Source organism: Oryzias latipes, chromosome 9, assembly GCF_002234675.1.
Source record: "Oryzias latipes chromosome 9, ASM223467v1".
Lineage (NCBI taxonomy): Eukaryota > Metazoa > Chordata > Actinopteri > Beloniformes > Adrianichthyidae > Oryzias > Oryzias latipes.
The window spans coordinates 12132632-12146312 of record NC_019867.2 but is presented as its reverse complement, the minus strand read 5'-3'; the positions used below and the strand labels follow the sequence as shown (position 1 = coordinate 12146312).

At 38.1% G+C, this 13681-nt stretch overlaps 3 protein-coding genes across 6 annotated transcripts; 2 read left to right on the top strand and 1 right to left on the bottom strand.

The window, feature by feature from the left end:
• The first annotated feature begins 226 nt into the window (after positions 1–226).
• On the top strand, positions 227–5752 carry rsrc2 (arginine and serine rich coiled-coil 2). 2 transcript variants are annotated; one of them, XM_011479119.3, is made up of 10 exons: positions 227–351; positions 1122–1272; positions 1386–1426; positions 2933–3099; positions 3249–3380; positions 4161–4277; positions 4418–4500; positions 4585–4820; positions 4910–4999; positions 5102–5752. In XM_011479119.3, exons 1-10 carry the CDS (start codon positions 346–348, stop codon positions 5285–5287), a joined length of 1209 nt encoding a protein of 402 aa, XP_011477421.1. In that variant the 5' UTR covers positions 227–345; the 3' UTR covers positions 5288–5752. The 2 variants fall into 2 exon arrangements, with proteins under 2 accessions (XP_011477421.1, XP_004072400.1); XM_004072352.4 differs by having other exon boundaries at positions 228–351; positions 4582–4820.
• A 1644-nt stretch (positions 5753–7396) lies between these two features.
• On the bottom strand, positions 7397–9356 carry LOC101171920. Of its 2 annotated transcripts, none has more exons than XM_011479111.2 (4): positions 9150–9356; positions 8824–8956; positions 8614–8747; positions 7397–8285 (listed from the first exon to the last, which is right to left on the bottom strand). In XM_011479111.2, the coding sequence occupies exons 1-4, from the start codon at positions 9255–9257 to the stop codon at positions 7515–7517; spliced, it is 1146 nt and encodes a 381-aa protein (XP_011477413.1). In that variant the 5' UTR covers positions 9258–9356; the 3' UTR covers positions 7397–7514. The 2 variants fall into 2 exon arrangements, with proteins under 2 accessions (XP_011477413.1, XP_020561553.1); XM_020705894.1 differs by having other exon boundaries at positions 9225–9356.
• Positions 9357–9385: 29 nt separating this feature from the next.
• Positions 9386–13565, top strand: zcchc8 (zinc finger CCHC-type containing 8). 2 transcript variants are annotated; one of them, XM_011479113.3, is made up of 15 exons: positions 9386–9597; positions 9747–9789; positions 9880–9954; positions 10089–10188; positions 10273–10350; positions 10477–10580; positions 10716–10781; positions 10919–10979; positions 11060–11196; positions 11287–11429; positions 11530–11633; positions 11730–11816; positions 11916–12033; positions 12117–12695; positions 12735–13565. In XM_011479113.3, exons 1-15 carry the CDS (start codon positions 9426–9428, stop codon positions 13136–13138), a joined length of 2271 nt encoding a protein of 756 aa, XP_011477415.1. In that variant the 5' UTR covers positions 9386–9425; the 3' UTR covers positions 13139–13565. The 2 variants fall into 2 exon arrangements, with proteins under 2 accessions (XP_011477415.1, XP_004072626.1); XM_004072578.4 differs by having other exon boundaries at positions 12117–13565.
• The last annotated feature ends 116 nt before the right edge of the window (positions 13566–13681 follow it).

Genomic DNA, 13681 nt, shown 5'->3' with positions numbered 1-13681 from the left:
TTTTACTTGTTTGAGTGTTCTATTTTTATCCTTAAGTCTTTTATATGTTTTGTGTATTGTATGGCAAATTGACCTTGAGTTTTGAAGAAATGGTTGGACAGCCCCGCAGTCTGTAATAAAGTTTATTATTATTATTATTATTTGTGTAATGTATCATCTTTTTCTTAATCCATTAAAACAACCCATCCGAATTGCCCGAATAAAGGATTCTGAATACAAACATGGCAACGTCAACATTTTAGAGCTAGGCAAAACTGCGGCCTGGTTGCCAGAAGCAGTCCATCCTGGTCCGTTGATAGCGAATTCTAAAGTCATTGATCCCTTGTATTGTTCTGCTTTCAAGTCATGTCGGTAAGTTCCATGATCTAAAGACAACTGAGATATAGCCAAATCCAAGATATTTACTTTACTCTATTTTTGGTTATTTCGCAGTAGAGAAAAAATATCACTCCGAAGATGGCGGCCTGTGCTGTTACTGGTTAGCGTAGCCACAAGAAAACATACATAATGTTTTAAAACGGAACGATATGTCCACGAAGGTGCTTCCATTTGATGTAAAAAGTCGTCTTATCAGTTTATTACAGTATGCGAAACAAACTACAATGTATGTAATTAGAAATATACTAATTTGTTTCCAAAAAAAGCTTAACAACGCGGCCATAGGTCTACAATGAACGGTGGGACTAACCAACTAAGTTTATAATAAGCCAGTCCCGGCTCCTGGGCAGTTCCAATAAGGTGGCGATTGTTCTTATAGAACAAAGTAGTTAGATGTTAGTTGTAATGAGTTAAAGTATTTCTATTTTGTTTAAGTATAGTAAGAATAGAGATACTTACTGTGATCACATGATGATTCGATATTATTAGGCATCATGCTAAATATAATGATGCAAATTGCAAAACTGTTATTAAATCATCCACCATCTTTCGGATAGGGAAAAGCAACAAAAGTTACAATATTTAGCCATTGTAATAATAGTTGTACAGTACACAATAAACCTATTTTTTCTTATGTTATATTAACGTATAGAATTATGTATTGAATGAAATTAACATTGTTTGATTATGTTTTATAAGGTGGTCTTGCTGCTGACTTGAATTGACATTTCTCTATCTTTCAGGGAAGTGACAATGACTCTGTAGACATGGCAAGATCTGGATCTCCTGTTTACCACAGAAAAAAACACAGTATGGAGTCATCGAAATCTCCCAGAACCTCCAAACACCACCATTTAAAGTCTAAGTCACGCTCGCGCTCCAGGGACCGAAAAAGTAATTATTTTAAAAATTAGATTTACCGTAGAAATTTGCAACTTCATGTACTTGAAGTTATAAAGCAGTTAAATCTGGGTATATCAAAAATGTTTCCCCTTTTTTTCTTGTAGGGGACAGAAAACACAGACGAAGTCACAGCAGGAGCAAAGAGGTAAATAATACATTTATGTAAATTACTTTAAATGCTTATTCTGTGATTTTTTTTTTTTTTTTTTTTTTTTTTTTTTTTTTTTTTTTTTTGAAAGCCATGATTTGTAAATTAGGTCAAGGTGAGTATTTGGACTTGCATGGAGGAGAAAAAAGTACACTCTTTTCTCATTTTCAAGCTTTAATGTTCCTAATGGATCAGGACAATGAAAAAGAATCTGACATAATCTGAGCTAGGTCTATCAGTTATCTCAGTCAACACTATATATAACTTAGTCATGTATTGAACAAAGCCAAAAGAAGGAATCAGTAGCTTAAAATGACATTACTTTCTTGGAAGGTAATGACATCTTGATTGACATGACGTTGATCAAAATGTTTTATTATTTAAACATCCGAACTTTGAACCCCTGTAAAAGCTGCAGATTTAAAAGCTTTGTGCGTGGAGTATTTGGGGGTTGGGTTGACACGGGAAGCAAACGTTGTAGCCAATTATTCTTGTTAACAAAACTTTCTCAAATTGTGGATAACATTTTTTTTACTTCCTGGCCTAAAAGTCTTTAGCAGAAATGCTCATAAATTACAACAATTTGATCAGAGGGATTGTTTTCAAAAACTAAATAATCACATTTTCCACTTAATGAATTACAATAACTACAAAGAAGAGGACTATTCCAACCCAAGAAATGTGTCAAAAAGAGTTTACTTTCTTTTTCACATGTCTGCAAAACATTAGACTAGAAAAATAAAGGACAGGAGAGAAAAAGTTGGCAATTGTTCACATGAAAAGCCATCTTAACGTTCAGATGTCTCAAGGAAAAAAATGTCCTTGGATCTCTGTCTTTGTTTCTAACCATATGAAATGGTGAAGAAGTAGGGTTTTTTTTTGTTAAATCATGTGTTTAGATCATATGATAACATTTCTACACTAAATCATACTCAGCGTGCTATTGCACGAAGAGACTGAACAGCGGACCCTGCTGACATAGCAAAATAATATGCCTACTACGGGGACAGGTAACTATCTGCCATTCAAACTCCTATTTGTCACACATTATTGGTACAATACTGTTTTAATTCTTTGATCTCTTTCAGCTAGGAATGGACAATCTTTAAGTTGTAGTAACAACCAAAGTCTAAATGATCAAATTTGGATGTCTAGTCCTTAATTGATGGTGTTTGGCTACTCTGAATATACTCTGAATATACTCGATAATCGGAACTCAAAATTTGCATTATTTATATCAAATTTAGTTAAGATTTTCCCCCCAGAAAATGTTTCATGAATTTGGAAATTGTTTTTATGAAAAGTATTTCATCTCAAACTGCAAAATGTCAACACTTGTGCTGCTGACTGCTTTGTGATTTTTATTTAGATGGGTTTTAAGTTGGGGTTTTTGTTTGTTTGTTTTTTAGGTCAAATTTTTGACATACCTTTCAATGTAAGCCATGGTACTAACTCTTTTTGTTGCACTATTTTCCTGAAAGAGACAACTTCTTCTTAAAACAGGCACGAAAACGGGATTCTGACAAACCATCAAAGTCGCACAGAAAAACAGGGGAGCAGCAAGACCAAGACAGACTTGGTCCAGCGGAGAATGGAGACGAGCGATCCAGGCGCAAGGAGAGGAGATCTTCGAGGGGTCGAAGCTTGTCCAGATCACATTCAAGAGAGAGGTTGGTCGGCCTAAAAACTTGGTTTTTAACTCACAAACCAGAAGAAAACATTTTAGATTAAACTAATACAACTGGGGTTTTTTTTGGTTTGTTTTTTCACTTTTACAATCATTACTGAAGTTTTTCTTATGAATTATTTTGATTTTTAGGCGACACCACAGCAAAAGTAGAGACAAAAGGCGGTCTCGATCACGCAGCCGCGACAGAAAGAAGAAGGCCAGGTCTCGCTCAGGCTCAAAGACCAAACATCATCGTCACAGCAGAAGTCGCAGCAGGAGTAGGTGAGTTCATCAGCAGAGACACAATGACACAAGATTCTTTTCAGTGTATACTTTATAAACATTCTCATTGTTCAGAAGGCTTTCATGTTATTTTAGTAGTTAGTAGTTGGTGATGGACCCTAATTGGGCTTTTTCTCCCCGTCTGTTTTCCTCTCACAACGTGACTGCTTGGATGTGTTTATGCATCTTTGGGTTTCCATTTCTGAAAATAACACCTTTTCTGTGTTTTAATTACGCTGCTCTAATCTTTTAATTACGCTGCTCTAATCAGTCTTTTTTTTTTCTGTCACAACCCTCGGGCAGCTTCTACAGCAAGCTTGGTAGAAAAAAAAAAGCTTGTAAGATCCCAAATCTACCTTGATGGAGATCCGCCTGAACCCTATTTTAGATTTGACTTCCAGCGTTTCTTGCTTTGGTGGCAGAGTGTCTGTGCTAAGACTGGAAAGGAGTGGGTTTAAATTTACAGTTATCATACCAGAGATGTACCAATGCCTCCCTGCTTGACACTCAGCAGTAGCAGCTGGATTGGAGGGTTAAACCACCAAATGATTCTCAGGTGTGGCTGCAGCTCATCACTCCCTCAAGGGATGAGTCAAAACTCTGAGAACACATTTTCCACACTCTAAGGTGTAAAAACCTGTTTTGTGCAGAAGGTGGAATGTCTGGTGGCTTCTTCACGTCAGTGTCCTCTACTGCTCTCAACAGAAAAGACGATGTTGATTTAAATGGAGAAAGCAACTTTCCTGTTAATAATTCAGAATTCGAATCATATCTTTTTAGGGAACGCAAGAAGAAGATTGAGAAAGTTATCAGAAAGAGCCGCAGCAGGTCGGTTAGCCCAATAATTTTCCGTGGTCGAAACACAGCTATGGATGCACAAGAGGCCCTCGCCAGAAGGTAAAGCAGCAGTAACCTTTAAAGTGTTCTTCTACCTAATTAAATGTTCTCTGTATATTTAACCAACACATCAATTGCTGCCAAGCAGAATTGAACTTTTAACTATATGAAATCCTCTTTTCTTGAAATATATATTTCAGACTAGAAAGAGCTAAAAAGCTACAGGAGCAGAAGGAGAAAGAAATATTTGAAAAGCAGCAGCAACAACAGGAAATTTCTACAGGTAAGAGCTAACTGACTGCAAACATGTATCTGATCTATCTGGATAAACTCTGGTGCTAATTGAGCTTCTTTTCCCCTGTAGCAGCTCCTGTTGCAGCCACTTCAAACCCTGCTCTCAATGTGGCTGCCCTCCTGGCTTCTGGGACACAAGTCACGCCTCAGATTGCCATGGCGGCACAGATGGCAGCGCTTCAAGCCAAAACTCTTGCAGAGACTGGTATTGCTGTGCCCACCTATTACAACCCCTCTGCTGTAAACCCAATGAAGTTTGCAGAGCAGGAGAAAAAGAGGAAAATGCTGTGGCAGGGAAAGAAAGAGGGGGTAGGTTTATCTATTGTACACGTGGTAACGGCAAAACAAATGAGTTATTTTTAGCTTTTAATAATGAGTATTTGGTTTTATTTTTCTAGGACAAGTCCCAAACAGCTGAGCTGTGGGAGAAGCTAAACTTTGGAAACAAGGACCAAAACGTCAAATTTCGGAAACTAATGGGTATCAAGGTTCGAGTGTTGCTTAATTTCCCAATGTTATAACTTCAAACGAACCTTTCCAGGAAACATTTCAAAATTCAAATCCGTTTCCCCCCCTTTTTTCTTCCGCAGGGAGATGATGAAGCAGAAGCCTCTAAACCGATCAACGAGGAAGGCCTAAAAACTCTTCAGAAACAGGAGGAGATGTTCCGAAATCTTGACGTCCAGTACGAGATGGCCCGTTCCCAGACACACACCCAGCGGGGAATGGGCCTCGGCTTCACGTCTTCGTTCTCTCGTGGAATGGATTCAGTTTAGTGCCTGTGATGCTCATCGCCAATCATTCGATCGTACGAAACTACCAAGTCATCAATAGCCCTCAAGCTTGCACGGAAGTCGCTTCAAATTTGTAATTTATTTATAGACAAAGGTCTCACATATTGTAACGTTATATTGTAAATAGCAATACACTGATTTCATCTCAGTGTGTGTATGTACATCTTTGGAAAAGGATGCATCATGTTGACTTGTTGATGCTGAATATACATTTGTTTTCAATGTTGTGGTAACTTTTTTTAAAACCCAATATGTACATTATGTTGTGACTGAGTGGACACCAAATACACCCGTTTAGAAAGAGGCATTGAAGGTTACCGTAGCACTGGAATTTCTCAGCTTTGGAAAAGACTCAAATGTCTCTTAAATTGCCTTGAGATGATTAATGCATACAATGACCTTTTTTTCTGAAATGTTTCTGAATTAAATGGTTTTGTGTTAGGAGAATGTGTCATTTTGTTTTTGCACATTTATAAAACTTATTTAAATTTATAGTTGGTTTTAAGAAAATCTGCTGCAGAATCGAAGGATTGTGCAAATCTACATTTTATTGCCAGCTACTTCATTAGAAAACATCAAATTTCTTTCAAACATGTTAATAGTTAACACTGTTACAAACTTATAAATAATAAAAATATAATGAAAAAATGTTTGAACAGAGGCAAGGTGAAGACTGAACTTATAAAGACAATTTTACTAAAGTTAATTATTACTATCCCAAATGTAATTGTCTTTATTATACTACTAAAATCTTTATTTTTAAAGTCCTTATACATGCTAGTATTTATCATATATTCTTGTATTGTGCCCATAACGTATACTTGGAACTGTTTTTAACCTTACACTTTTTTTTTTTAAACTCCAAAATATATGAAAGTTTTTGCTTTGCACACGGCACAGATACAAAATCCTCTATGGTAATAAAATCTTTTTGGAGGTTTGCTTCCTTAAATTCTAAATGTTAATGTTATAAACTTTTTTCATCTGACTTTGATAAAGTGATGTCTCTTCTTTATGTTATTCCAAAATGTTCTGGGATTTCATTTAACTGCAAGGTAAACCCAAAAAGATAAACTAAACATGAGTAACGTTCCTTTAGTGTTTCCTCAAAACACTTCAGTCAGAAAGCTGCCATTGCAAGGCACTAACCAGAAATGTGGGGTTCAATGTCTTGCCCAAGGACACTTGGAAATTTGAGCTTGGACATTTAGATCAGACACAACCACTCTACCTCTGAGTCACAGCTACCCCAACTTCTTAAGTGTGGTCAGACACATCAACACAGCCCATATGTTTTAATAAATCCATACATTTGTAATGTAAAAAAATGTGCATAATACACATGTCCACAGAGCCAAATACTTCATATTATGTTACTGAATAAATCCAGAATATTACAGTGAGTTATGTGTATTCATGCCTCTAAAAGTCCTCATTTACGTAGCCCATGACCTGACATGGGTAAAATAATAAATGTCTCGTTCCCACCACGCATCGCACATATCCCATAATGCATCCCGACCAATCACTGTGTACCTGTGGTGCATTCAAATACAACAGGATAAATGATAGGCTACGATGTAAAGTGACTGCTAAAGAGTATGTTAATAAAAGACAAGGCCCGCCAGCTGCACGAAGGCCGGCATGACAAGCAAAAGAGTTCCACATTGGGCCTGAGCTCGTAGGAGCTGTGTCCAGTATGGCAAAGCAGCAACCTTGGGCATCCTAAATCTTACGAAATTTACTTATTTTCATCTAGACCATAATAAATCGATCAGTTTTGTTTTTAGTTTTCCCCTCTGGAACGAATGTGGGTCCCAGAGACACGGAGGTAGCGGCAGAAAGTGGCTTTTTGCAGCAGGATGGAGTGCATATGTGAATGAATCCAGACGTCACATGGAGACCTAATTACCGATGCTTTTATGCTTTTTAAATTAAATAAATTTGATCTCTAAACATCATCCGTGTCTTCCATGCAATGTAATGAGACACACTGACAGAAATGTGAAGGTATCTGCTGTAAATCCAAATATTGCTTACATCTGTGTTTGTTTATGAATGACTTATGATGTGAATAATTATTTTGTTCACACAAATTAATTAATTAATTAATGCGTGGGAACGAGATATTATTTCGTGGGAACAAGATATTAATTTGTGGGAACAAGATATTTATTATTTTACCCGTGTCAGGTCACGGGCACAGTACTTATTTGCATATTAAGCTTGAATAAAGCACATGTGCAACGCCGGTTATGAGGTTACGGTTAGCAAACTCCAGGATAAGGAGCAAAATTGGAAATTCACTGTGCCTTTTTTCTAGGGTTGACTCCTCACATAAACCCATCCAATGAAGCAGCAGAGTTTGCATTGCTTCAGGAAACAGTTCCTTGGCCAGCTCCTCAGGAGGCGGCAGATCACTTATTCTTTCTATATGCTGAACCTTAAAGCCCTCCACTCTGTGACTAATGCTGCTGTTGGCTGCATGAAACTGCTCCCCAAGCCAACGGCCTATAGAGGTAAGCAGGTAACTTGAATATGCAGAGTCCTTTGTCCAGTCTTTAGCCTTGAGCAGGGCTAAAATAGTAACAGCTGCATCCTTTTCTTCTAGAGTCCCTTTCATGTACCGAGCAATGCTCTCCACAAGGAGCAAGATGGTGTTGAGTTGTTCTGCACAGCTTTGGGATGGAGACAAAAGCTGTTCTTCCAAGCTGCGCAACTTTTGTCTGAGTGTTGACACAAGTAACTGTCTTCTTTCATTGTGGATACCGGCTCCTGAAGAACAATAGTCGTGATCTGCCGAAGTATCAACTGTTTGGGTGCCACATGCAACTGTCATTTCTCTGTCAGTCTGACAAAGTGAGGGTTTGTGTTTTGATGGCATATCCGAAATGCTGAGAGGCGCTGATGAGTCGTGCTGCACATTCAGGTGGTAATAGGGTTTTAATGGGCTGTCACTGATATGTGATTTCCAAATATCCTACAAAGAAAACACCATTAGATAATTTTTCAAAGTACAAGCAAATATACAGAACACCATTAACCTTGTGCCTCCCCTAATTTCTTTAAATTTAGCTTCTAATAAGTCTAAATATCTTGACTGGGCCAGCTACTTGCCTGGTCCCCTTTTTTCCAAATGTCTCGAATTTTTTTTGAAGAAGATACCATATATTTTATCACAAAGCAAAAACGGTTTGAGGAAATTTGAATGGCTATTGCTGAAACCAACTTGGACTACTTCTACCAACACTGTAGAAGCACATTTAAGGAGAAAAGATGTGTTAAGAGTCTCCACAATCTGCACATACTTGTAAGTTGTCCAACACGGCAAGCTGGTCTTGCTTGCTGTACATTTCAAATGCAACTCGAAAAAGCCCCTGAATGCTGTAAAACCACAGACTGTTATCTGCAGTAGACACCTTCAATCCCTGAAACCTAAAAGCTGCAACAAACATTAAAGAAAACCTTAGGATCTGGTTATGTCTTGCATTAATGTAGACATTTGATATACTTTTTACCTGAGGAGAATTTTATTTTTGTGGCAAGTTCTTTCTTGGAAAACTTGGCATGGTACCTTGGGTGGTTCTCTACTCGGGTGTCAGTGTTGGAGAGGATATCAGCACCCAAAAAGAGTGGAATCATCACTGCACTCTGAAACAAGGAAAGGTAATGAGCCTCAGCAAAGCACAGTGTGGGCCACATTTCTTTGGTTCTGCTAAAGTGGGGACTACAACTAAGGCCGGACGTGATCTAACAAATAACATCTGGAGAACTTTATTTTGAAGGGAGGCACTAAGCTGTTACAATTACACTAAAATTAAGCGAATAATTCTCAGCCACTCACCTGGTTGGAGCATTCTGTTAGTCTAAACGATGCTAAATCTACCAAGTAAATAAAACGAAATTTCCTAGAGCCCACCTCTCGATGTGGTAAAGACAAGCAACTTTCCATTGTCACCCAGTTTTACTGACATGCGACACGGAGAGATCGGGAAAATCCTTTGAAATCAAACAAAATACAAACTACTTCCTCCCACGTGACACGAGAAGAGCCAATCAGTGCCGAGACATGTTCCTCTGACCTCATAACGTAGCTTTGCGTGGCACGGGCGTCAAAAAAATGGCGGAGGTAGATTTTGGCGACAGCGAACTGTTCGAACAACTTGATGACAATGCACCGTGTCTCCCGCAGCACATTCACTTCACCGACAATGATGAAGACGTGCAGACGACCCAGCTTCGAAGCAGACTGGAGGAGTGCGAAGACACCATTGAGAGGCTCACCGAGGAGAATATCCTTGTCACTTTGATTGAATTAGCACTGTTAGCATGTTTGCTAACGTCTTTACAGCAAGTCTCCTATATTTGAAACCAAAACTGAACATAAAATGAACACAGTAAATGGACTGCGATATGTATATTTTCTTAACCGTTGATCCACATAAAATGTTACGTCGGAAATTAAACATCCTGACGCGGCCAAGGTAATGAACGCTCGACTGGTGATCATGTTTGATGAAAATCAAGCTAAAATTTGCTGAATCAGTCGTTTTTGTTTTGCTCCAATTTTACAGTGGCATCACAGTCGAAGATGTAAACATTGACGGGCCACTGCTTCAGATCCTTTATACAAATAACATCATTTCAAAGTAAGTTATGTTTTTCTCCACTTAGATTTTTTTTTCAAACAACAAAACTTTAATTTACTTTGATGCAAATAAAATGGAAATAAACGTTTTTTCTTCTCCTTTTTAAACTCCTTTAATTTGTTTTTCCCTACAAGGCAATGTCGTCAAGAAATTGAAGACTGCGTTTGTAAGATGATTTCAAAGCATCAGATCCCAGGCAATGAAAAGTCATCTTTGTATCACACAAAGCCACAGGTATTATTTAGGAAAAACTATTAACATTCCACACATAAGCTGTTGGTACTTGATTATATACTCTGTCTCTACAACCACTTAAAGAATTCAGCTTTTTCACTGGAAGAAGACCCACAGAAAAGTTCTGCCAGCAGTGTGAAAACAACAACAGAGGCCTTTAAAGTGAGTATAAATGTAATTGCTTTTTTGTAAAAAAACAAACAAACAACTATGTGATTAAAATTAATTAACTGACGAATGAAAAGGACGATGATATATTTATTTTATTGTGATATGTCCCTTTTTTAGGTGGTTGGAAGTGTTTTATATTTCACTTCTTTCAGTGTGGACAAACTTGGCCAACCTATTGTGAACGACAACCCCCAGCTGACTGACGGATGGGATGTTCCTACGTATCTTTCAATTGGATAAATTAAAAATTTCCAAATGCGTTCGTTTTTTTATAACTATTAAAGAATAGATTTTAGTTTTTAAATCAAAACAAATTTGAAGTAAAATATCACAAAAACTTCCTGAATTATGCAAAGTTACCAACAGGTTTTCAACCAAGTAATTGGCACTGATGGGCTGGAAATAGAAATGAAAGACAAAAGGTAAGTAGAAAAAAAATTATAATAATAATAATAATTTTAAACCTTTATTTGGTTATAAAATTCCAACTTCCTTTGTTTACTTGTTCTGTGGCTTATTTTACAGTTTCTATAATAATCTATTATTTCATCTTTTTAAGATCCAAGTCTATGTGTTTTAACTGTGGCTCCAGCGCTCATCAACTAAGAGACTGTCCCAAGGTACCACTTCTGATTTGTAAATATGAAATTTATTTATGTAACTGAAACATGCAAAATATTGAAATTTGTTACCTCTCTAGCCCAAAGATTTTGCAGCCATTAGTGAAAGAAGAAAGGAGTTTAATCAGAGCAATAACCAGGCCATGCAGACTAACCAGCGATACCATGCAGATGAAGTAGAGGAGCGATTCGCCAAATACAAGCCTGGAGTCATGAGGCAGGATTTTCTGACAAACAAAGTTTTACTAACAGAGTTAGAAGAAATCTTGATCATAATAGTTTTTTATGTTTCTTTATTTTTCACCAGTGAGGAGCTATTGTCAGCACTTGGAATTGACAACAACAGTCTTCCTCCTCTGATTTACCGCATGAGGCAGCTTGGATACCCACCAGGGTGGCTTAAAGAGGCAGAGATGGAAAACTCTGGTTTATCTCTGTATGATGGAAACGGTACTTTATGTCTTAATAATATTTGTAATGCTTTTTCTATCAGAAATTATCTGCAAGTTTACAGGCTTTTGATGTCACAAGTTTGAACTCTGTTTTTCAGTTTCAGCTGAGACCAGTGGAAAAGACCAAATTCTCTCTTATGATGTTTCCAAACTGGTGGATTTCCCAGGTTTCAATGTACCTGCACCACACCGAATGAGAGATGTATGTTTTAATCTATTACATATGTGCATTATATATGTTTTCATTATAAGTTGGTTTAAAAAAAAGGAATGAAATCATTCTTCTTCTGTGTTATAGGAGTTCAAGCAGTACGGTTCAATTCCAATGCAGAATGTCCACATGAAGACTAATTATGCAGCTTACCTGTCCAATAGCTTTCCTGTGGTACTGTAATCATGACATTATTGCTGATGAGAAAATCATACTTCACAATTCTTCCTAGGCCATGTAGTCATGTTGATTCTCATTTGTGTCTGCCATCAGCCTGATGCCACCTGCAACAAAAGGCAGCAACAATTTGATTCATCTCCTCAGCAGAGGAAGAAAAGAAAAAGTAGTCCAAATCGCACTTTGGACAGCTCAGACATGGACATTGAATCAGGTATGACATTATCTGTCAATATAAATCATTCACAATAATGAAAATCACTTTCAAGCTTAGGGGAATTTTGTTACTTTTCACAGACCCTGAAGAGCCTTACCATCATCCTGGTGACTTTCAGTTTCAAACTCCATTGCCTCCTGGTTCTCCTTGCTTCAGTACACCCCCTCCTTTACCCCAGGGCACTCCCCCTGCTACACCTACTCCCCCTCCTCTTCCTAAGGGTACACCTCCACCAACACCAACCAACGGGTCACCAGCTCTGCGAGGCAAGAAGTGGACAGCAAGGGAAGGGACAGAGGAGGGCATGGAGGATGAACTGACTCTGGAGGAACTGGAGGAGCAACAGAGAATCATCTGGGCTGCTCTAGAAAATGCTGACACCGCCACCAACAGTGACTGTGAAACACCTGCCTTTGGAACACCTGCACCCAATTCCCCTAATGTCTCCACCCCTAGTCACACAGCCACAGAGACGGGAGAAGTTGAGGTAGCAGTTGGTCCACCAGGAGCTACAGAGTCTTCCCATAGCAGTGAATTTGAAGATGAACCAGGAGTTCAAAAGATTTCCACCCAAAAGTTGGAATCCATCAAATCTGAGAATGCAGGTCCTGAAAGCCCAGAGCCTTTGAAATCTCGAGCTGATTCTCCCCAAGGTCCTGGTTCAGTGAAATCCCAGGAGGACAGTCTCCAAAGTCCTGGTCCAGTGAAATCCCAGGAGGACAGTCCCCAAAGTCCCGGTCCAGTGAAATCCCAGGAGGACAGTCTCCAAAGTCCTGGTCCAGTGAAATCCCAGGAGGACAGTCCCCAAAGTCCTGGTCCAGTGAAATCCCAGGAGGACAGTCCCCAAAGTCCCGGTCCAGTGAAGTCCCAGGAGGACAGTCCCCAAAGTCCTGATCCAGCTTTAACTCCTATGGAAGATGGTGCTTCAGCTAAGCATGTGGAGAAAGTAGCAAAAGTACCCCACAGGAGCAAATTTGCATCTGGTATTGTTCCATTTGAAGATACACCTGAGTTCACTGAACTAGCTGAAGCTACAGGAACTTACCTTAAGATTAGGGACTTGCTTAAAAGTTCCCCAAGAAGTTTGATAAAGAAAAAATAAGTTTCCATTAAGATCCAAGTGTGCTGACTTTTTTTTTAATATTAAAGTTTCTTTTATTTTTTTGAATTTTTGTTTTATTTTATTTTATATTCATGAAATCATCATGAGGGAAATTCCTTTGGTAATACAGCATAAAAAAGGACCACTTTAGTTTTTGTAGCAGATGTGTTACTCGTTTCAATTTTTTGTAAAAATTGAGTAGACACAAAAATGACCTTAGATGTTGATAAGATGGTTGTTTTCCTGATTTTGTCTTCTGCTGTTCAGACATTAGTAAAAACATGCTTTTACTTTGCGTTACTGCTTTATTTTTGTGCATACACACACAAACACGTGAATGGGAATTGTATTATTAGACATTGTAGAAAAAAACACATTTAGAAATGTTCTGCATCCCTGTTTTTCATAATAAAACACCTGAATCTCCTTGTTTCTGTCCAGAGCTTTACCATGTTTATTTCTTCCACATAATGAAATAATTATTTTTGAAACGCCTGCTTTCATGGTCTTATGTTATGTTTTATGTAGCCTTTGGTCGGTTTT